This window comes from Dromiciops gliroides, chromosome 4, assembly GCF_019393635.1.
Source record: "Dromiciops gliroides isolate mDroGli1 chromosome 4, mDroGli1.pri, whole genome shotgun sequence".
Taxonomy (NCBI): Eukaryota; Metazoa; Chordata; class Mammalia; order Microbiotheria; family Microbiotheriidae; genus Dromiciops; species Dromiciops gliroides.
This window is the reverse complement of record NC_057864.1, coordinates 103,956,162-103,980,403: the sequence shown is the minus strand read 5'-3', so window position 1 is coordinate 103,980,403 and position 24,242 is coordinate 103,956,162. Positions and strand designations below refer to the sequence as shown.

At 41.2% G+C, this 24,242-nt stretch overlaps 2 protein-coding genes across 2 annotated transcripts in view; both read left to right on the top strand.

Moving 5' to 3' along the window:
* Positions 1-8,871, top strand: part of RBBP5 (RB binding protein 5, histone lysine methyltransferase complex subunit) — a 40,784-nt gene extending 31,913 nt beyond the window's left edge. Inside the window, 3 exon segments of the mRNA XM_044005142.1 lie at positions 391-620; positions 1,681-1,758; positions 5,423-8,871. Of these exon segments, the coding sequence (XP_043861077.1) occupies positions 391-620; positions 1,681-1,758; positions 5,423-5,451 (337 nt within the window). The 3' untranslated portion in view covers positions 5,452-8,871.
* On the top strand, positions 580-10,727 carry TMEM81 (transmembrane protein 81). The gene is made up of 3 exons (XM_044005141.1): positions 580-620; positions 1,681-1,758; positions 9,392-10,727. Exon 3 carries the CDS (start codon positions 9,569-9,571, stop codon positions 10,352-10,354), a length of 786 nt encoding a protein of 261 aa, XP_043861076.1. The 5' UTR covers positions 580-620; positions 1,681-1,758; positions 9,392-9,568; the 3' UTR covers positions 10,355-10,727.
* The last annotated feature ends 13,515 nt before the right edge of the window (positions 10,728-24,242 follow it).

Genomic DNA, 24,242 nt, shown 5'->3' with positions numbered 1-24,242 from the left:
AACCCGTCCTCAGACACTTGACACTTACTAGCTGTGTGACCTTGGGCAAGTCACTTAACCCTCATTGCCCCACCAGAAAAAAAAATAGTAGAACATCTTGGGCTCCTCCTACCTTTTGTTCTTAATTACTTATCAGTGTTCTGCCACTGAACTTCCCTGAGCCATCACTTCCTCCTCATCTCCTTTGAGATTTTAGACACTTGCTTTCTTGTTCATTTTCTTGCCTAGGAGAGTTGATCCTGACTTAGGGAGAGTCCCTGCCTTATGTCTTAAGAACTGATTATGTGCCTTGTTCATAGTTGGTTTTTAATAAATATTTGTTGGTTAAAACTACACGTGGTTTTAAGTACCTTGTTTTTTCCCTACCCTCTTTCTTTCCCTCCCTGACAGTGATGAGGAGCTGGAAGATTCAAAGGCTTTGTTATACTTACCCATTGCCCCTGAGGTAGAAGACCCAGAGGAAAATCCTTATGGGCCCCCACCTGATGCTGTCCAAACTTCATTGATGGAAGAAGGAGCTGGTTCAGAGAAGAAGAGACAGTCCTCAGCAGATGGACCCCAGCCACCAAAGAAGAAAACCAAAACAACCAACATTGAACTTCAAGGAGTACCTAATGATGGTGAGGCCTGTTTCTTCTGGTGCCTAAGAGATGACTGTTCACTCAGCTACATGAATGACCGTCTTGGTTGCCTCTTTTTTCTTCCTAAAGTACCTACGGTATCAGTAGGGACTGCCTTCTTATAGTGAACTTGGAGCCAAATGTTGGCCAGCAGGCTAGTAAGCTTCTAGCTCAGAGTGGGCCTCTGGTTGGTCTCATGAAAGAACAGTTATTAGTGTTAGCTACAAATGTAATCTTAATTTAGCAATACCTTGTTTTGAGTATTTGATTATGTTTGTCATATCAGGACAGGTTTTTCCCTTAGCATCCACCTTTGTACTATGACTAAGCAACCTTTCTTACTGATCTGGCCCTTAAATGCCTGCAAAAAACATGTATATCTTCCCTTCTCTTTTTTTTGGCAGGGCAATAAGGGTTAAGTGACTTGCCCAGGGTCACACAGCTAGTAAGTGTCAAGTTTCTGAGGCCAACTTTGAACTCAGGTTCTCCTGAATCCAGGGTCGGTGCTTTATCCACTGGGTCACTGAGTTGCCCCTCCCTTCTCAACATTTATATTATCAAGAAAATGTCTAAGCTTTAGGGAACATGAAGAATTGTCTGGTATAACACCAGCATTTTCCTTTGGCCCAGTGAGAAATCCCTTACCTATAGTCACACAGCTGCTTGGCCAGACCTCCTAATTCCCTGATGCATTTTCTTCTTACTCCACCAGAGTGGTTAGAATCAAGCCTGTGGTTGCATCTTTTTTTTTTCCCCACAATATATGGTAACGTGGACCATAGCCTCCATTTGAGTTATTATACTCTGCAGCCTTCTTCTTGAGAAACTGGCTGGGTTTGGCTTTTTTTTTTTTGATGAGTAGCTTTTCCTCAACTCATGGCTCCCCACCTTTCACAGTTCTATAAAAGGTAAGAACTCGGGCAGATTTAGCCTCATCTTTTGAACACAGACACAAAGTTCCTGATTGGCAGTGGCACCCTGTACACTGTTTTTGGTAGTGGGCTGGAGATTTGGATTGGTTTGTGTGGACTCCTTCCCATTCCCATTTGTTCCTTTGCAGAAGTCCATCCGCTACTGGGGGTGAAGGGGGATGGCAAATCGAAGAAGAAGCAAGCAGGCCGGCCGAAAGGATCAAAAGGTAAAGAGAAAGATTCTCCATTTAAACCGAAACTCTACAAAGGGGACAGAGGTTTACCTCTGGAAGGAGCAGCGAAGGGTAGAGTGCAGGCGGAGCCCAGCCAGCCCCTGACAGGTAAGGATCCGTGGTGGGCGCGCCCGGCTTGCGCAGCGGCGGCCTTGCTTTGTCCAGCCCCCGACGCCTGACCGCAGCTCTTCACTCCTCCCTCCCTTCTTTACCTACCAGTGGCATTCACTCCCAAAGGGTTAAGCTGCTGCCGAGGGCAGGAGAAGCCATATTTTGTTTGTTTTCCTTATCTCTGTTTATTCCCAAGTTTTTACTCTGAGTAAAAGAAACAAAAATTTAGGCAGGAAGCCAAATGGAACCTTTTGCCAAAGTCCCAGCATTGTTTGTTTGTTTTTCCCCCCTAGTAGCCCAGTGCCAATAATGAAGTTGGTGGTTGTACACTCCAGAATGGCTAGGAAGGAAGATGAAGTTGTTGAGGTACATACCATCATGATGTCAGGACCCGAAAATGGGAGGAGAAAACCTGGGAGGAGCTGACCAGAAAAGCAGCTACTGGGATGTAGAGGCTGCAGTGTCCGTGTAAGATCTTAACGCCTAAGCCTTTTGAAACTGGCTTTGTCAGTCGATGGGCCATCTCACTTTCATGGTATTCGAAATTTGGGAGGGATGGCCCTTTTTTATTAGGAGTTTATCTCTCTATCTAAACTAAGTCTTATGTATTGTAGGGAAAACAAATTCATCCTAAACCAAAGGAACCGTTTGAATTTCTTCTTATATATTAATAAGGCCACTTTTCCTAAGCCCTCATTTAGAACAGTTTGGGGAAATATTCCAGTTTTTCTGACTAGGTATAGCTTCTATTAATTTGGTGTGTTCTTCCCCTGCAGTCCAGAGTGCATGTTAAATAAACAACAGCTTCTATTATGAGACCAATCCTGTGATCTTAATATTTGATGGACTTTAAAAAAGAAGGGAATAATATTATTATTCAGGCTAGAAAGGTAGCATGGTGTAGTGGATAGAAAGTCAGCCTTTTAATCAGTAAGATGTAAGTTCAAGTTCCACCTCTGACCCATCCTGGCTGTGTGACTTTGGGCAAGTCACAATCTCACAGGGCACCAGGCACCTCTCTAAGACAAGATGGCAGAGGAGATGCCCATCTGCATTGGTAGAGCTGGGTTTCTCACCAGCAGTTCTCATCAGAGATGAAATCACAAGCCCTGTTCATTTGAACAGAATCAAAACTACTGCATGGATCCTTCTGAAATTTGATGTTTGGTCGAAAGGGTTATTTTTGATTCTATGTGCCTCTTTCATGGCTACCTGGAGAGTGTAGAAAATTTCAGCTCAGCATAAATGATAGTAGTCTTGAAATGACATTGGGAGTCATGCACCAGAGTGGCATGTTCTGAGCTCCACTGCCTAAGTTTTACTGTATTGTAGACACCCTTAGTGTTGTACCTAATTGTCTGTGTCCTTGGGAGCAGCTGCTGCTTTTCTTGCCGTGCCACCCACCTCCCCCCAAGTTCTTCCCACTTCCATTGCTGGTCTTCTGTAACCCCTGTTGCTCATCATCTTGTCTGCTCTGCTTATGTTTTCTTGCTTATTTGTCTCAGTGGACTTGTATTGTGCATTCAGGAGAATAAGGATATAAAACTCAAACTATCTTCAGAAGGAGACTCTGTATGAGGTAGTACATTGACCATCTTAAATGGTTATTCTTTTTTTCTTTCTTTTTTTTTTTTAAGTGAGGCAATTGGGGTTAAGTGACTTGCCCAGGGTCACACAGCTAGTAAGTGTTAAGTGTCTGAGCCCAGATTTGAACTCAGGTACTCCTGACTCCAGGGCCGGTGCTCTATCCACTGCGCCATCTAGCTGCCCCTTAAATGGTTATTCTTAATACAGTTGACTTGATCAAGTCATTTCTTTTTTGTTTGTTTGTTTTGTTTTGTTTTTTGCAGGGCAATGAGGGTTAAGTGACTTGCCCAGGGTCACAGAGCTAGTAAGTGTTAAGTGTCTGAGTCTGGATTTGAACTCAGGTCCTCCTGAATCCAGGGCCAGTGCTTTATCCACTGTGCCACCTAGCTGCCCCGATCAAGTCATTTCTTTAATTAAGAGTTAGCTGTAATGTTATTGGTGAAAACTGATCTAAATCCAGAAAACCCAATTTCTGGGATCTGGTAATGAACATTCATGAGGAAGATATCTGAATTCTGTAATTGTCTACAGGGTTTTTGGTTTATTTGGTGGCCTGAAGTTTGGGTTTGGGGTTTTGGTTTTGTGGGTGTGATTTTGTTTTGGGTGTGGGGTTTTTTGTTTGTTTTGGTCTCCTTTGAGCAGTAACAGCAAAGGGACTCAGAATAGAATGAGTAAAACCATTCTCACAGTGACAAGGACCTGTGGAGTCTGTCATTCATCTTAGAGTTTTTTATTCTCGCCTTAAGAGATACATGACTATTTTCTTCATGTTGTGCTATATAAGGGAAGGTGGTATCAAAACCTCCTGTTCCTTCTGAATTGAAAGAAGTATAAACTGAATTTCTAACAGTGTGACATTCAGTTAGATGATTCAGCTTGAATCTTGTTTTAACATCAGTCTGTTCTTCAGCAAATGTAAATATAGTCTTTGGTGCCAATATATGCCATATCCAGCTGTGTCGTTCTGAAGTTGAAACTTAACCTTCTGAGTCAGTTCTGTAAATGGGTCGGTTCCCTCACATCCTAGCATGAATCTTCTTTTTTAAATGACTTTTTCTTCAAGTGACATTAAAGCCCACTTTTCCTTCTCCCCACTATGGTGTGGGACAGGGACAGTTTAACTTTGTTCTTTTTCTGCACTTCTTTGCCAGTATCCTTAGCTGTCCGTTTAAGGATGTCCCTAGAAACTGAACAGCTTCTATTAATCATGGAAATGCTCATTTCATTTGAAGAGTTAGAATTCTGTTTGCTGTTTTATTAGTAAATGAGTAAGAGCCTTGTGGACACTTCTGCAGAGGTGAAGTTTGGGGTGATTAAAGGATGCTCCATAAGTAGTGTGTTCTGAGGCCTTTGGAAAGGGCCTAACTAACTAACTCTTGGTTGGTGATTTAGGAAGTAACTATTTAGATGCTAATTGTGAGGCTCCCTAGCTTTTCCTCTCCTTTCTCACTGCTTGCCTTGGATCACATATCATTGTAAATGTGGTTGGGAGTTTGGAAGAAAAGGTAAAAATTCAAGTGAAACAACTTTGCTCCCCTGGTGGAAAAGGGTGTAGAAAGGTCATAGACCATAGCTATAGATCTGGAAGGGACCTCAGAGTCCATTTAGTCTGACCTCCTTTTACAGACTGATATTAGGGGAAGTGACTTGCCCAAGGTCACACAGGCAGTGAACCTAAGTGATAGGATTTGGAGCCAGGCTCTGACTCCAGAGCCAGTGATGCTCTTCCCACTTTGTCAACATAATGAGCACTCTTACTTCTAAAATGGGGTTCTGGTTATTGGTGGGTCTCTGAAGGGTAACCAAGAGTTTACAAATCTTTTTTTCTAGATCAGGAAAATAGTATTTTGCCCACTTATGCTTATGCTTGTACCACATCTTATCTGTCAAGCTCTCCATTCTTACCAGTAACTGGGATGAATTGATACTAATGGAACCTTTTCCATCTTAATCTCTCCAGCAGGGGGAGCAATCTCAGAGCTCTTATGAAGACGACATTGGGAGTTCTCCATTCTTTGCCCACTCTGTGGTCATGCAGCCTCGGACATTGCACTCGGACAGATGAGACTGACTTTGATTTAAAACCAAGTTCTCCGCCTCTTTCAGCAGGTGGAAGGAGTGATGCTTATTTTTGAATGAAGTGAATTATGAAAGCAGAGTGACCCTCCCCAGCCCTTCCTCCCTCTCAAAGCATAACTCCAAATAGACTCAGGAAAAGAGGACTTGCAAAGATGTGAACGGGACTCCTGGCTCATTTAGATGGAATGCTTCTCTGCTTAGTTATGCTGCGGGAACAACGCCTACGTTTCCTTTGTATGACCTTTCTTAACTAAACATCATTTTGATGTGCCCTTTCCCCTCTCCTGTTCCCTCTCATCCCTTAGCGCATGTCCTCAAGTGAATTGTTCTTCTGCGTAACTTTTCCTCTCCCTGCTGTTGTCTCATAGAAAAGGATCTGTTGCATACTTTCTCTCCTTTGTCTCCTAACCCACTCAGCATGTAAAGGCCTGTGTTCCATGTTAGAGCATTCTTTTTAAGAACAGGCAAGAAAACGAAGTGCTTCTAATCTGAAAAGCTCAGGAAAATGTAGAGCCATGAGAAAGGGAAGACATAGATAAGAAACCCAATTTGACTGTCATAGAACCTTTTCCCCAAGAAGTTGGGATGTAAAATGTTCTCTTCTAAAAAACTTTTTGTTTTTTCCATTTTAGCCCTCAGCATCGATTTAATCTCTCCAAATCATGTTTCTGAAGACAGGTAGTTTCACCTGTCCCGGGCAAAGTAGCGCATGAGGGATTTTTTTTTTTTTTGGCCGTCATGTGTACATAGCACTATTAGAGAAGAAACCAAACAGAGGTGTCTCTGAGCCTTCTTTTATGAAAAAGTAGCTATGCAAGGTCTAAAATGGAGCTTTCCAAAATCAGATGCAGCAATGTAGTTCAAATCAAAGTTCAAAGTGAAATTTTTTTCATCACTGTCCATGGATTTGCCCTTCCCTTAAAAAAACATCAGTGTTGCCCCTGCCTGTGTCTGTGTTGGTGAGCAGTTTCAGTTTCCTATCTACAGTTCCTCTATTAACATTTTCTTTTGGTCACTTCATTTCTGTGAAAGGCTTCTCAGTTGTCTCGGCTTCTTCACCACCATTCATTGAACAAGAGTGGCACATTAAATATGTGTGCACATGAGAAACCTTTGGATTTCTGAAGACTGCCCAGAGTTCTTTCCACTTCCATTTCTGGTCCTTTGTGAACCCATGTACATCATCTTGCCTGTTCTGTTTATGTCTTGTCACTTATTGTCTCAAAAGTTCATTTTAGGAAAGCAAAATGTGGAATGAGGATCCATAGCCCTGGGTGTAGCATTCATCTAGATATATCTATTTTAATTTGAAGTTAGTATTTTCTGTTAACTTCTTGAGGAAAGCTTTAGAACTGTTTGCACTATAGCATGAGGAGGAACCCACCTGAGCCTGTAGATGATCCAAGAAAGAGATAAACCTGGTTATTTGATAGGATGTTTGAGGGACAGTAGGAGAAACAAAAAAAGTCTGAAAGAGCCTTCCTTCCCATTTCACTTGTTCATGTAAGAGAAAGGTCCATTTTTCAAGGTATGTGACAAAAAATCCATGTTCTTTGATGTAACTATTCTTTCCAGAAACTCTTGTTACCCAGACTACTTTTATATGAGTTACTCGGTAGTAGAGGTAATTGTGTGGACTACTGGACACGTTTCTGTTTTACATCATTAGGAACACTGTCATTTCTTTGGATTGTATTCTGTATTAGTCTGCCAGTTCACATAAATGCTTTTCCACCCTGTCACCATCTACCTTGTAATTTGAATTTCCTTGCCTGGGTACTTGGGTATTGAGGTATTTCCCTATCCAAATCTGAGAGTACCAATCTAAGCTCCTTTAAGTTGGCCCTTGACAACATCTTCAGGATTTGTTTTTGTGACTCAAATGTTTCCTTCCATTCTTCACACTTGCTGTCCGTTTCATTTGTCTGTTTTCATGTCTGTTTCATTTGACTGCTTCTCCATTTGTATAGTATATGTATATTTTTCCCTCCTTTCATCTCCCCATATGTGTGTGTGTTTTCCCTCTCGTCACTTTTTTTTAAGGTTTTAAATGCTCTGTAGTTTTGTAAAAGATGAAAATTGGTCACTTGAATAGTTCTTGCTAAAGTGATTGATGCTTTGTAAATAAAGACAATTGTTTTACTTAAAGAACAGTTGTTCATAGTTGTTTACAAACAGCAGTTGCTCCTCAGTGTGTCTGCCATTTTGTTTTGCTGTACAGAAGACATGGGCCTCGGTTTATGAAGGGATGTTGAAATTATAGGTCTGGAAGGTAACATAGTTCATTCTCCTACCTCTGAACTTCAGTTTTCCAAAACAAATCATCTTTTTCAGTCCTAAAGGTCTCCTGGTTTGGACATCTTATCCTTATCTAAATATAAAGTATCAATTTGAAGATAAACTTGGGTCTCTTCCTGCCACTACTGTCACCTTTCTTTCAATTAAATAAGCTATATAAACTAAACAACTCATCACATCTGAATAGGATGCTTCATTTAAAATAAAAAAGCCCACATTTTGTAAATACCTCAAGGCTTCTCCAAACTGAATGTTCACTTTAAAATGTTCCTCTTTAACCTTTCCCATTACTGTGACTCTGAGAATCCTTCTGTGACATCATAACTGTTTCACAGCAACCTTGTCATAAGCATACCCCGTCCACTGCTGTTCAAGGACTAAAGCAAAGCAGCAAAAAGTCTGGGCGAATTAAGTTTCCTTTCAAATAGAAAATAACTTCATTACTTTTGGGATATAAAAGTACAGAGAAAGGAAAATGGTAATTACATTAAATATCCTTGTTTTGCTGATAAACATTGATTCTTAAATGGTATTTCAGCCTCTGTCTCCACCAATTTTTACTTTTATTTCTAGTAGCCTCACTGTAGCCTTGAGCAAACTGCATCTCTCTGGGCCTCTGCAAAAAAGAAGGGATTGGCTTATAAAATCTTGGTTAAGGGCCTGTATTCCTAATAAATTTATCGAATCCTTTCCCACTTGAGATTTGATCCTCAACAACCTTGTTAGGCAGGCAGAGCAAATGGTATTTTTTTAAACTTGAGAAAACAGACTGATGGATTTAAGTGACTTGCCTAATGTTTCATAGCTTGTTAGTAGAGCCACATGTACAACCTAGGTAGTCTGACTATTCCAGTATTCAATACAAGAGAATTTTAGGATCTTTTTAATTTTAAGGCACATTAGTGTTTCTTGCAAATTTAAGGAGTAATAATTGTTTTGGGGCAGCTAATTGGGTACCTAGAAACTGTTATTTATAGATCCTGTTCAGAGTTCCAGGAGTAGTGGGAAAGTACACTGCCCTTTTTTTTTTTTTTTTTTGGTGGGGTAGTGAGGGTTAAGTGACTTGCCCAGGATCACACAGCTAGTAAGTGTCAAGTGTCTAAGGCCGCATTTGAACTCGGGTCTTCCTGAATCCAGGGCCAGTGCTCTTATCTACTGTGCCACCTAGCTGCCCCAACACTGCTTTCTATTACAGTCATAGTAATTTGGGGGGCGGGCAATGAGGGTTAAGTGACTTGCCCAGGGACGCATAGCTAGTAAGTGTCAAGTGTCTGAGGATGGATTTGAACTCAGGTCTTCCTGAATTCAGGGCATGTGCTTTGTCCACTGCGCCACCTAGCTGTCCCAGCAGTCATAGTAATTTAAAATTCACTTCAAATTATGAAGTCTTTTGTTGCTTTTCTTCCAAAGAAACCCCATTTAGTTGCAAGGATATGAAAGGGATATCTGAAGCATGGTAAAATGGTCAGTAACAATAAGTATTAATATTTCATATGGTTTGTTTTGCATTGCATGCTCTCTTGTTGTTAAAGCTTGGAATTTTGTTTATTAGGTCACATTCTACTTTTGGAAAAACACCTCTTTTGACTCTGGAAGATATGTCATCGAAATTTAGAATGTGAAAATGAAGAGAATTTAGCAGGAAGTTCAGAAAGGTTTTTAATTAATGTTTACCCAAAATGGCCTCGTGGGCTGTTGACTGAAGGTCAGTGAAGGTTCTCACTTAAGCATGAAGACATTAGACACTGGTTTCATCCTTGGAACACTGGCATTTGTTTTCTCCCAACCTATAATAGTGACATCCCGCCAAGTATTGAGAATCCCTGAAAACTTGACATTGGCTCATGGGAGAGTGATCGTCAATGCTACACCCTGCACAGTCACTTGTGGCCTGGGTTATAAGAAGGAGAGCACCTGTGAGGTGGGCCCTGATGGTGTCAGGAGGAAATGTGAGACTCACCAGACTGAATGCTTGACCAATTGGATTTGTGGGATGGTCCACTTCACCGTTGCTGTTGGGAAGGAATTTGCGCTGACCTGTCTGAGTTCAGACATCCTCCTGTATGGGCATGAAGCTTTCCGTTTCACTTGGATGTTTGCCCGTGGCATCATCTCCACCAACGATGAGTTGTTTAAACCTTTTCGGCGCAACATCCATTCTGTGATGCTCAATCCTGCCCGAGAGGGTGATTCAGGCACCTATAAGTGTGATGTCCAACTGCTGAAGAACTTGAGGTTTGTCAAGAGAGTCTACTTTGCACTGAGGGTCATTCCGGCCAACTTGGTGAACCTCAACTTTGATCGGTCCCTGACCGAGGGGCAGAAATTAATAGATAAGGGGATGGAGCTGGATCTCGATACACATATCCATCCCCAACAGTCATTGCTGAATAGAAAGGTTTGGGTAGCACTGGGGATGGGGATTTCAGGGGGGGTAATTGTAGCTGTGCTGATGAGGATAGCTGTTTACTGTTTGCTGAAAACTTCCAAAAGAGAGATCGGGGCAGAAATATAATAGTCTGGCACCATTCCTTGAAGTCTGCAAGCCTGACAGCAATGCTAACCTTCTTGGGAGAGACTCCTGCCTCCAACCATGGGATCCCCATAGAATCTGTGGGGAAGAGAAATCCGATGTGCTTTGTTTCCTGCCAAACTTGCCCTGTCTCACCCATCTTCCCAGTTTTACATGAGCGCTTGGGAGCCCCAGTGCCCTGTGCTCCAGGGGAAAGCCCAGATCATCACCAAAGTTGCTTTGGTTCTGCACCTGTTAAAATTTGCTGTAATTGTTTCCAGCATTAATGCTTCTTCCCGTTGTTAGATGTTTGAACAGAATGATTGTACGTTGATATTTTTTTTAGCTAGAAATTCTGTCTCCACCTTAATAAAAAGTTTCTGCCTCATATGCATCTATACTGTGGGTTTAAATTTTTCTTTCCTACTCCACAGTTTGGAGGTGGTGTCCCTGATCACTTAGATCAGTCCACAAGCATTTATTAAGTGCTTGTCTCGTGCCAGGCACTGGAGATTCCAAGGCAAGATGTACAACAATACTGGCCTTCAAGGATATTACATTCTGGGGGTAGGGGAAAGAGAGATGACTATACAGACATAGGAGCAAACCAGATACGTAGGCTAGATCTGAGGTAGAAAGCCTTAGCAGCTGGAGAACTGGAAAAAGCCTCCTGAAGGCAGAAACATTTGACATGAAGCAAGTCAGGAATTCAAAGAAAGGAAACAAGTATTACTACATTCAGGGGCACCTAGTCAGGAAGACCTGAGTTCAAATTCAGCCTCTGACTAGCTGTGTGACCCAGGGCAAGTCACTTAACCCTGTTTGCCTCCATTTCTTCATCTGTAAAATGAGCTGGAGAAGGAAATGACAAACCTCTCCAGTATCTTTGCCAAGAAAACCCCAAATAGGGTCATGAAGAATTGGATATGACTGAAAAAAAGCCTGAACAATCTACTACATGCCAGGCACCATGCTAAGCATAATCCTCTGGGAGGTAAGGTGCTATTCCCATTTTACAGTTGGGGCAGTGTAAACTTGCCCAGGCTCACACAGCTTGTATCTGAGGCCCCATTTGAACTAGGATCTTCCTGACTCTGGGTCTATCGCTCTATCCACTAAAACCACTTAACCTGCTTCTTCCGGGCAGAGGAGAGGAGAGAAGAGCATTCCAAGATGGGGGGGGGGGGGGTTGTGTCAGCCACTGCAAAAGCGAAGACAAGATGCAACAGCCAGGATTGCAGAGTGCTAGGAGAGTAGGAGGGGAATAGTGTACAAGAAGACAAAAGACAAGGGAGCAAGTTGTGAAGACCTTACAGTTTATATTTGATCTTAGAGATAATAGTGAGCCACTGGAGTTTGGTGGGGGAGAGAGGGTGCAAGCCTGAACTTAAGGAAAATGATTTTGGCAATTGAATGGAGGATGCAAGAGAGACAGACAGACAGAGACAGAGAGCGCTTGAAATTGAAATTGAGATTGAGATTGAGATTAGGCCACTTAGAAGGGTTACAATAGTCTAGAGGTGATGAGGGCCCGAATTAGGGTGGTGGCTCTGTGAGTGAAGGCAAGGGAATATACTGTAGAAGGGAAGTAGAAAATTGGACAACTGATTGGTATAACTGAGTGAGAGTGAGGAATTGAGGATGACAGACTGTCAACCTGGGTGACTGTACACTTGGTGGTGCCCTGGACAATAATAGGAAAGAGAAGAGGGTTTGGAGGGAAAGATGATGAGTTCTCTTGTGGACATGTTGAGTTGGAGACATCTAAGGGAAATCACTGGGGTTTAGTGCCATTGTAGGGACTACCAAGTACCAAGGAAAGGCTGGCTCAGACATAGAGCTTCCATGCCCATGACCTTTACCTGTTTGGTGTTAAGGTGAATTTTTACCCAAGGGCAAACACTTCCTGTGGCATAGATGTCCTGTGACCATTCAAATTGCCCTGATTTGCTTTCCTCAATACTTAATCCCTTTAGCTTTAACTTTTTTATCCAGAAAAGGGCTTGTGCTGCTGTAAGAAAACAAATAAATTGGTTTCTTTTTAGCAGGCATAGCCCTTGAGGCTAGTGCAGCCCCCATCTTGATCCATCTCTCTGACCTCATTTGGGGTTTTCTTGGCAAAGATACCGAAGTGGTTTGCCATTTTCTTCTTCAGCTCATTTGGCAGATGAGAAAACTGAGGCTCACAAAGTGAAGTGACTTGCTCAGGGTCACACAGTAAGTGGCTGAGGCCACATTTGAACTCAGGAAGATGAGTCTTCCTGACTCCAGACCTGGTGGTACCCTATCCACTGCACCACCTAGCTGACCAACAACTCTGGAAGGTAAGTGCTATTTTTATGCCCATTTTCAGAGAGTAGGTTACTTACCCAAGGTCATAAAGCTAGTAAGTCTGAAGAAGGAAGTAACTGAGTTCTTCTTGACTCCAACTCCAATATTCTATCCACTGTACCATCCAACTGTCTAGATATGTACCCAAATGAACATAACAGAAGGTAACAATAAAGATACAATCCATAGAATATCCTAGGAATTTTGAAGAAGGAGAAAATAAGATGGGAGGATCAGGGAAGGCTGCTCATAGATAGTAGTACCTAAATTGAGCCATAAAGGAAGAGATGGATTTGGAAAAGTGGGGGAACATTTCCTGATGATGATGGTGGTGATGGTGGTGGTGGTGGTGATGATAGAGGTATTTAATAATCTACCCTATTGATTTATCATTCTGAACAGAAGAATCTTTCATTTTAGAAATCATGATTTTTTAATAAATATTGGAGAATTTGTGGAAAAAGTGGAACACTAATGCATTGTTGGTGGAATTGTAAACTGATCCAACCATTCTGGAGAGCAATTTGGAACTGTGCATACCCTTTGACTGAGTAATACCACTACTAGGTCTGTATCTCAAAGAGATCATACAAAAGGGAAAAGGACCAACATATACAATACTATTTATAGCTGCTCTCTTTGTGGTGGCAAAGAATAGAGAATGGCTGAACAAGTTGTGGTATATGAATGTAATGGAATACTATTGTGCTGTAAGAAATGATGAGTAGGCAGATTTCAGAAAAACCTGGAAAGACTTAAGTGGACTAATGTTGAGTGAAGTGAGCAGAACCAGGAGAATATTGTACACAGTATCAACAACATTGTGTGATGATCAACTGTGATAGACTTGGCTCTTCTCAGCAGTGCAATGATCCAAGACAATTCCAAAGGACTCATGATAGAAAATGTCCTCCACATCCAGAAAAAAGAACTGTGGAATCTGAATGTAGATTGAACCATACTGTTTCTACTTTTTGGCTGTTTTCTTTTTCTTTTTTGAGTTTTTTCCCTTTCTTCTTTCACAATTTGACTAATGCAGAAAGATGTTTAATGTGATTGTACATATATAACCTATATCAGATTGCTTTCTCTCTTGGGGAGTGAGATGGGAAGGGAAGGAGGGAGAAGAATTTGGAACTAAAAATCTCACGGAAACAAATGTTGAAAACTGTCTTTATATGTAACTGGAAAATAATAAAATACTTTTATGATAAAAAATAAAAAATTAAAAAAATCATGATTTTAAAAATCAAACAATATTGTTTAAATAATTTAGCACTTCAACCAAAAAAGTAACAAAATTAATGAATTATGTGATTTCTGAATTTGTAGCTGACCTTAAGTAGAGGGAAAATCTGTTAATTCAGAAACCTGTGAATTTAAGATGAAAAACAAAGGCAAGATGGGGTGGAGGGATGACTTGTGTGTGTGTGTGTGTGTGTGTGTGTGTGTGTGCAGGTACCTGTCTTTCATACAGGAATAGAAAAGCACAAATACACCTAGTGTGATGTTTAAAATCTAAATTGTGGTCACCCTAAATTAGAAGCTTTAGCACCAGTCCTTGGGCATTAAACATTTATTAAAGCATACAGATATTCCCATGGAGCGCAGAAAGTTAAGAAAAAAACCTATTTAGCCTAGAGTTCCAGCCTGGTCTGGTTCTTCCTCAAGTCCTCTGCTTCAATCACGAACTCTCTCCAGCAAACTGATTGTGGAAGCTTTTTATAGGTCTGGAACAGAGGCGGTCCTTATACACTGCTTCAAGCTGATTGGTTGGTGTCATCCAAATCCATTGGTTCTGAAGGTGTTCTCAAGTCGTGATTACAATCCAGTTAACTTGAAGTAGGCTAATCAGCAGTTAATCACTCTCACTTGATTCAATCAGTCTAGATTAATCTCCCGGTGGGTCTGCTAAATCTCATTATTTCATCACACTAGAAAGCCACATTTATGGAAACATGTTTCTGTCTCTGTCTCTGTCTCTGTCTGTCTCTCTCTCTCTCTCTCTCTCTCTCTCTCTCTCACACACACACACACACACACACACACACACACACATACAGATACTAACACAGCCTCAACCAAATAATTCTTTTCTAAACAAGTTTTAAGTGAAAACTGAACACAAAATGGAATACCAGCATAAAATGAAGTAGATACACTGCCTTAAAAAGTGGCACCTGCACTGGAACCTAAGGCTAATCTCATACATTTATTTAGCTAGCTTTATAGTGTGTTGGTTTTGGATTTGAAACTATTAGAATAAATGCACATGGAAAGTGTTTTTACAGTAGGGAAGTAATTAAATTGGGTGTGGGAACTTTGTTAGGAGAATTCTTGGAGTGACATGTGTATCAGTAAATTCTTTGTCTTGTTTGGCCTTTGTTCCTTTTTGGAAAAAAAAATACTTGGGTTACAGATGTGATTGACTCATTGGGAAAAGGGGAATTAAGAAAATATTTGAGGGGCAGCTAGGTGGCGCAATGGATAGAGCACTGGCCCTGGAGTCAGCAGTACCTGAGTTCAAATTTGGCCTCAGACATTTAACACTTACTAGCTGTGTGACCCTGGGCAAGTCACTTAACCCCAATTGCCTCACTAAAAAAAAAAAATAGAAATATTTACAGTTTTTATAAACTGGAAGGAAATAGAATTATTTTATCCATTCTGTCCCCATCCATTAGCCTAGGTGATTGAGGATTGCATATACCTCATTTTGCATTCCTTAACAAGAACTTTATTGGTTTGCCTCCGATCACACGTTGTGCTAGTAGCCAAACCAGAAATAGATCATGGGTCTCCTGGCTCTGTTCTCTAGTTACTTGGCTATTATCAGGAGAAAGACCAAATGAGTAGGATGGGTTCCCCACACTACATATTCCAACTATTTTAACAAACACTTAGAAGTAATTTAGATTTAATATAAAAGTCAGGCTCAAAGGGGCAGCTTGGTAGCACAGTGGAGAGAGCACTGGCCCTGGATTCAGGAGGGCTTGAGTTCAAATCTGGACTCAGTTAACAATTACTAGCTGTGTGACCCTGGGCAAGTCACTTAACCCCAATTGCCTCACCAAAAAAAAAAAAGTCAGGCTCAGGAAGTTTAACTGGCCAATTTCTATGCAAGTCATACAACTAAATCACTTCATTTGTATAATTATGTGTTAATATTAAGGTAGCATATATGTACAGGTTTTCTCTGTGAACAGAAAGCATTCTATTCATGTATTATAGGTTTAAGTAAGCAGAAATCAAATCATTCCTCCATAAATTTCTTACAGCTGTCCCCTTCTCTCCACTTACATAATGACAGCCCAAGGTCAGGCCCTTATAATTTCTTGCACGGACTATCCCAACAGCCTTATCATTAGCTCTTTTGCTTCTAGTTTCTCCAGTTTGTTCTCCATTTGGTTGACCAAATAATGTATGTAAAAGCACAAATCTGATGATGTCACCCTATTCCCCTCACTCAACCACATAAGGAAATTTGAGTGCATCCCTGTTGTATTTAGAATAAAATTCAAACTCCTCAGCTCGGCATTAAAATCACTTCACAGTCTGGCTCCAGCCTAGCTTTTCAGGCTTGCTGTCCTCTCTACATTCCAACAAAATTGTTCTACTTGTTGTTTTCCCTAATGGATACACAATCTCCTACCCCTGTTCTTCCTTAATCTTCTTGTTGGCTTATTATCCAAACAATTTCTCCTTTGTGCGAGCATTTTGCAAGGTTGTCTTGAGTCCTCTTCTCTTATCTCTCTACAGATCATCTCTTGGTGACATTATCTATTACCAGTGTTTTTTATTTTATTTTATTTTATTTAGTGGGGCAATGAGAGTTAAGTGATTTGCCCAGGGCAACTGAGTGTCAAGCTTCTGAGCCCAAATTTGAACTCAGGTCCTCCTGAATCCAGGACTGGTACTTTATCCACTGCACCACCTAGCTGCCCCCCAATGTTTTAATTATCATCTCTACCAGATGACTTTCACATCTATAAATCAAGTTTGAGCTTCTCTCTTGAGCATCAATCCCGCATTAGTAGCTATTTGTTGTACTTGATGTTCCAGAGACTTCTCCAACTCACCTTGCTAGGACTTATTATCTTTAACCCTAAATCTATGCCCTTTTCAAATTTCCCTGTTATAGTCAAAGTTAACACTATTCTCCCAGTCTCCTAGGTATGTAATCTTGGAATCACACTCAATTCCTCATTCTTCAAACTCCACATTTGGCAACCATTTGCCAAATTTTGCCATTTCTACCTCCATTACATCTCTTGTCTATGGCTCTTTTGCTTTGCTCACTGCCCCCCAGATTAATTTCAAAACTCATCACATCTTGCCAAAATCACTTCAATAGCCTCTCCTCCATCATCAAACAGCTTCTCTTGAAAACTTCCCTTTATTTATTGGACAGAGATGCATTTGATCTTGTTATATGCAAGTCATTGCTTTATTTGCCTTGTAATCTAAAATGACCAATAGAACCACTATTTTGTTTCTGTTGTCTGAGCTTACAACCATAGAACTATAGAATATCAGAAATGGAATGGGCTTCCACCTAGTCTGACTTGTTCTCCTTCAAGACTCAACTCATGATCCACATCTTCCATAAAGCCATCACTGGCAGTTTTAATTCTTTGCTCTAAATTTGGACAGCATTTTGAATCTTTTCTATACAATATAACCATATGCTATCTTAAAGTGATTGCTCACTTTTCCCCATTTCCTATCCCTTCCCTTCTCATAAATTAACACCATTACAGGTTTACCTGGAGGAAAGAATAATTTTCCCTTCTCATTATTTTCTCAAAAGTCACTGATGGGGGCAGCTAGGTGGCACAGTGGATAGAGCACTGGCCCTGGATTCAGGAGGACCTGAGTTTAAATCCGGCCTCAGATACTTTACACACTTACTAGCTGTGTGACCCTAGGCAAGTCACTTAACCCCAATTGCCTTACAAAAAAAAAGTCACTGATGATCTCATTGTCAAATTCAGTGACCTTTTTTCAAGTCCTCATCTTCCTTTCTCTGTTGCTTTTGATAATTAGCCGTGTTCTACTAGATAACCATGGAAATCTCACTCTGTCCCAAGAATTTAGCTATCATCTTAATCAGATTACTCATATACATACATATATATGTGTGTGTGTGTAGCACTGACCTCTTATTGAAATGCTAGACTGCACATCTTCATTTCCCTTCAAGGCATTGTTGACTAGATGTCCTATTGACACCTTAAATTCAACATGTACAATACCCAGCTTCTCTTTACCCCTCAAACTGCTCTCCATTTGGATTTCACAATTTCTGTCCATAGTGCCACCATTTCCCCAGTCTACCATGTTCATATCTCTGACTTTTTTGTCCTCACATATAATAAGTTGTCAAATTCTGACAATTATACTTCCACAAAATCTCTACATTTGACCATCCTATTTTCACTGTCCCCATTCTAGTACACATAGATCCCTTGCCACTTGCCTGAAATATTTTAATAGCCTCTGAATTCATGAGTCTTTTTTCCTCCTTGTAATCTGTCTGTCTCAGAAGAATAATCTATTTTAGAAATAGATATTATGTGGATAAAGCAACAGCCCTGGAAGACCTGAGTTCAAATCCAGCCTTAGACATTTGACCCTATCTGTGTGACCCCAGCAAGGCACTGAACCCTCATTGCCCCACCAAAAAAAAAAAAAAAGAAAGAAAGAAAGAAAAAGAAAAAAGAAAGGAAAGAAGGAAGGAAGGAAGAAATAGATCTTGTGCTACTCAACTGTTCAAAAATCTTGAATGACTATTACCTCCTGAGCAAAGTTCAGACTAATTTGCCTGACATTCAAGGCACTCCACAAATAGGTCTTTTTTTTTTTTTTAAAAAAAAGAATAATATTATTGTATTAGTTGTAAAGACTAAACTGAGATAAACTTTCATGTGCAACAATGTCTAGCAGTTTAATTGTGAATGATTAACTTAAACCTTTCAAGCATCTGGTACAAACTATTTCTATGGTATATAATCCATAATAAACATAGGGCACTCATTAAATTTTTTTTCTCTTGCCGCCATAAAAATTAGTATCCTGGTTACATACACAACGGTTTCTGTCATTCCATCCCTCATAAAACTGCACATTTCCTTTTAGTTTAATTTTCTATCACTTACTTGGGATATTTAATTTTTACCTAAAATAGATACATGAATAATTAAGAACACATTTATTCCTTAAAATCGTTTATGGCAAATATTAAAGATTTATTTAATATTTTCCCTATTTTTCTTTTTTAAGGCTGTCTCTGATTACCGCGTTTGGGGCGCTTAGGGCTTGAGGTAACTTCCTACAAAAATCAAGAACGTATTTTTTGTTGTTCAATATCAGGCATTATAAGACAATCTTTGTTAGCGACCCCTTGAGTCGTATAGGTTAAAAAACAACAGTACCAACGCCCTTTAATATTGTCAGTCTCCTAAATTCAAATGAAACTTCAGAAGCCTAGGATTGGCATTACACTGTTGTGTTAAACGTTATTAAAGCTCCCACCTAAATTCCGCTGGAGTTTGACGCTCAAATTTACAAATACCTATGGAGAATGCAAACAGTTGCAGTTGATAAGAGTGCCGCATTCTCGAAGATAATTTTCTCTCAGTCAATTACATTCATTACTGGGTGCGAGCCAGATAGAGGTAAAGGGAAAAGACAACTGTTAAATATGAGCCCTAAATGTGAAATCTAACCTGTTGGTTCTCTTAGGTGTCCGATTTTAGAAGTGTCTATATTGACAGCCAGAAAGGCAAATTAATGGCCAACAGCTCACTGGGTCTGAACACAGAGAATCCAGTTACCTCCTTACATAGAACAAGTATACAACAGAGAGAGAGAGAGAGAGAGAGAGAGAGAGAGAGAGAGAGAGAGAGAGAGAGAGAGAGAGAGAGAGAGAGAGAGAGAGAGAGACAGAGAGAGAGAGAGAGAGAGAGAGAGAGAGAGACAGAGAGACAGAGACAGAGAGAGACAGAGAGAGACAGAGAGAGATTGAGAGACAGAGAGATTGAGAGACAGAGAGAGATTGAGAGACAGAGAGAAACAGAGACAGAGAGAGATAGAGAGAAGAGAAGAGGAGAGAGAAGAAGAAGAGAAGAGGAGAGACAGAGACAGAAGAGAAGAGGAGAGAGAGAAGGGAAGAGAGAAATAGAGAGAGAGACAGAAGAGAGAGAAAAGAGGGGGGAGAGAGAGAGAGACACAGAGAGAGAGGGGAGGGAGGGAGGAGAGAGAAGACAGACAGAGACAGAGAGGGAGAGAGAGACACAGAGAGAGAAACAGAGAAAGACAGACAGAGAGATCCTCCACGTGGAACTGTCTTGAAACCAAAACACATGTCTCTGCACTTCTGTACTGCACCAGGCAAGAAACTACACCTTCCTCAGCTGTCCTCGGATTAGTATTCTTGAACGGTTTGAGTATCTTCTCGCACACCTCAAGGAGGAAGGAGGCAAAGAAAGAATGTTTGAATGGAGGCAAACCCACGCAATCATTGTGAAGCACAAACTTTCTTCCCTTAGGGCAAGGAGATAGGGAAAACGCATCGAGAATCTACTCTGTGATAATCTGCAAAAATTAAACTCTCCCTTACTGTTTTGCCCATCTGCTCGGCCTTCAGTAAACTCTCCTAGTAACTCCAAGCTGCTCTGAGTTCTGTATACAAAGAAAGGATAATATTTAAGCGCTACTAAGTAAAAATTTCTGGATGCCTTAAAATGCAGATTAAACAATCATGCAAACCGTCAACTTGCAAATACAACTAAACCGCGAAAAAGAAAAAAGTCAAGTCTTAGCCCCCTCGTTTAGTATGGAAGGAAGACTGTTTCCAAGAACGGTCTCTCTCTTCTGTAGTCACGCTGTGTTTGTTGTGGGGTGGGAAGGGTGAACTGTAACTTTTCCACTGCATCCATAGAGAGCCAGTATAATTCTTCTGACAATGCCAGGCTAATTTTACGGATTCTGGCAAACTCCACAAGTTGTTCGCTCCGTGGCACATTAAAATTATTAAATACGGAATGCCGTGGTGGACGTGCTCTAAAAGTCATTGGAAACTCTTCGTGCCTCCAGTTTAAAAGGGAACTGCTGGATTTGTTCATGCACCCAACAAACAAACACTCAAACAAATAGACCCCAAGGTTCCTACATCTCTAGGCACATCTATGGGTCATCATCTTTACTCCTGCACAGTTTAAGTGTATGCTCAAAATAGAAATTTAAAACAGGCAGGGAAAGGTAGCAAACCTGACGAAAGTTCATCCACGAGGATTTGTTATTACTGTTATTGTTGGACTGGGGAGACAAGGACAAGTAAGTAAAGGAGGAAGGAACAATGAACTGGCAGTGAGGACCTAGGTTAGGGTTCGCAAAGGGTTTCCCTGATCCCCTGTAAGAAGACTTCCAGGGAAGTGGCGAAACACAAAGAATTCTGAGCAAGCGAGAAAGAGACATCACCTGAACGGGAGCAGAAAGTTTGGCAGGGGAGAAGCTGCCCGGGTACGCACACCAGTGTTCAAAGTCCACAAGGTACGGGGAAAACAGGTTTCAGGCGGGTCGCTAGGACATAGTTCACGAACCATCCCCATCCCCATTCATCCTCCTTCCTTCTTCCCCAACTCTAACCGGGCTTTCTCTCTCTCCCTCCCTCGCTCCCTCCTTCTCTCTCTGTGTCGCTCTGTCTCTCTCTATGTCTCTCTATTTTTCTTTGTCTTTGTCTCCCCTCCCCCCTTCCAGTCCTCCCTCCCCCAATGGCAGCTTTCAGCCTGAGACAGGCACATTTCCTCAGGGAGAATCAAGGACTAATCACAAGAGACGAACAATGAGCCAAAAAGCAAAATTTTGGCGGAATTTTAGGGGAACTAGGAAGATGGAATACTCACCCTGCTGGTACCCCGACAGTCACAATTTTAAACTTTTTTTTAAGCCTCTGATCCATCTATATAAAGAGTGCATGGGAATTTATTTATTTATTTGTTTGTTTATTCATCCATTTAATTATTTATTCATTTCTGTATTTATTAATCTATTCACGCACTCATTTATCTACCTACCTACTTATCATCTGTCTATCTGTCTATCTATCCGTCTATCTATCTATCTATCTATCTATCTATCTATCTATCTATCTATCTATCTACCTATCTACCTATCTATCTATCTATCTATCTATCTATCTATCTATCTATCTATCTATCTATCTATCTATCTATCTATCTATCTATCTATCTATCTATCTATCTATCTATTCTCCTCCCTTCTTGATGTTGAAGTTTCCCCTCTCTGCCGTTCTTCTGGTGAAAGCAGGGCTATCCACTCCCCCCCCCCAATAACTAAAAGATACAAGGGAGAGAGAAGGGTGGGGGTCCGTGAGAGGAGACGTCTAGGCTTGGGGGGGGGGGGAGAGAAGAAAGGAAGAGGGCCAAAACTTCTACTCCGGTAGTTGTCAAACATCCGTTGTATTCTGAGGAGAATTTCTAGGGCTATTGATAATTTGGGGTGGGGAAGGGGGAGGCTCTGGGTGGGGGTGGTGTTTTCTGAGTTTAGAAAGAGTAGGGGGGCAGCTAGATGGTGCAGTGGATAGAGCACCAGCCCTGGAGTCAGGAGGACCTGAGTTCAAATCCGTCCTCAGACACTTGACACTTACTAGCTGTTTGACCCTGGGCATGTCACTTAACCCCAATTGCCTCACCAAAAAAAAAAAAAAAGGAAGCCCTTGGGAGCGGTGAGCGGAGCGTGCCCGGGAGTAGGAAGTGGAGCAGCCATGGCAGGTGGTGGCTGGGACTGCTGCTCCTCCTTCCTCTGGCACTCCTGCGGCTTCGGTCTACTACTCCTGCAGCTGCTCCTGCCTCTGACCCTGCTGCTGCCCCTACAGCTGCCTCCGCCGCCACCGCTGCTGACGTTGGGCGAGGAGTCTGAGGCAGCACAACAAAACTAAAGAAAGGCGGAGGGAGATGTCGGAGTGGCAAGCTGCAGTCTAGGGACTTACGGGGTGAAACCAAGCGGATAAGACCGAATTCTGTTTATTTCAATTCAGGCTGCTGAAAGCTGTCATTGGTGGTAGGCTGGAGTAGGGAGCCGTTGGGACTGGTGTTGGGGACCCTGGGAGTAAGCTGTGGCAAGGTTGTGACCTACCGCCTAACTTCCTCCTTTGCCCTGGCCAAGACTTTCTTGCTACCTGAGGCGGCACACTCCCACCCCCTCCCAAGAGAAGAACTCTCTCTCTCTCTTTCTCCCTCCCCCCCTCCTCTCTCCCCCACCCCCTTCCCACTAACACAGGGACACACACACACACACACACACACACACACACTCACTCACTCAACTCAGCTACAATCCCCTCTGCCAAAACTGTATTTTGAGTGTATGGGGGGCGGGGGTGGGGTGTCTTTCTTTTCTCTTGGAGAAAAAGGTAACAGACAGGAGGATTTTTCCTCTTATCCAAAATGTTCCTTTCCTCCTCTACACCCCTGTGTCACCCCCATGAATTGGAAATCAAATTGCTCATCAACTGGGGAATGGCTAAACAAACTGTGTTATATGATATTGATGGAATATTATTGTGCTATAAAAAATGACAAGCCCGACGATTTCAGACCGGCCTGAAAAGACTTGTATGAACTGATGTGTAGTGAAGTGAGCAGAGCCAAGAACATTAGGCATAGTGACAGCAATATTGTTTGATGAAGAATTGTGAATGACTTAACTACAGCAATACAATGATTTAAGACACTTCCAAAGGACTAATGATGAAGCATACTATCCACCTCCAAAGAAAGAACTGATATTGATGGAACACAGACTGAACACTTTCATTTTTTTCTTTTATTCATTTGCTTATACGAAACGACTAATATGGTAATGTTTTACATAATTGCACATGTATAACCTATATCTACTTAACATCTCAGGGAGGAGGGGGAGGGGAGGAAGGATAAAATTTGGAACTCAAAACTTTAAATAAAAATGTTAATTATTAAAAAAAATAAAAAGTCATCAGCAATTTCTAAAAATACTGTCTTCTAGGATGGTAAACTGTCCTAAACTAATAAGGAAAGACTTCCTGACAATTTCAGATTTTTGTGCTTTATCTTGAAGGGACCAAGATTAGCAGAGAGGGAAAGATAGGGTATTTATTTACTCATGGGAGGACAGACAACTTGTAAAGGATCTGAAGTGGAAAAGGGAGGACTAGAGTGTCCATATTGGGAAATGCCTGAACAAATGTGAATATAATGGAAGAAATGATGAAAGGGATAGTTTCAGAAAAAAATGGGGAACTTTGTACAAAGGACCTGTGATGAAGCATGCTTCAAACCTCCTCACAAAAAGATGATGGAATCATGGTTCAAGAAGAGAAATACATTTTCAGGCATGGCCACTGGCAGATTTTTAAAAAATTTGACTCTGCATGTTTTTTTTTTTTAACAAGGTTTTACTTTGTTGTTTTTTTTTTCCAATTTTTTCCAGTGGTGAGGAGGTGAGATGAAGAAAGAGGGAAAGAAAAATAAATGTTTATTAATTGAGAAAAGCAAAA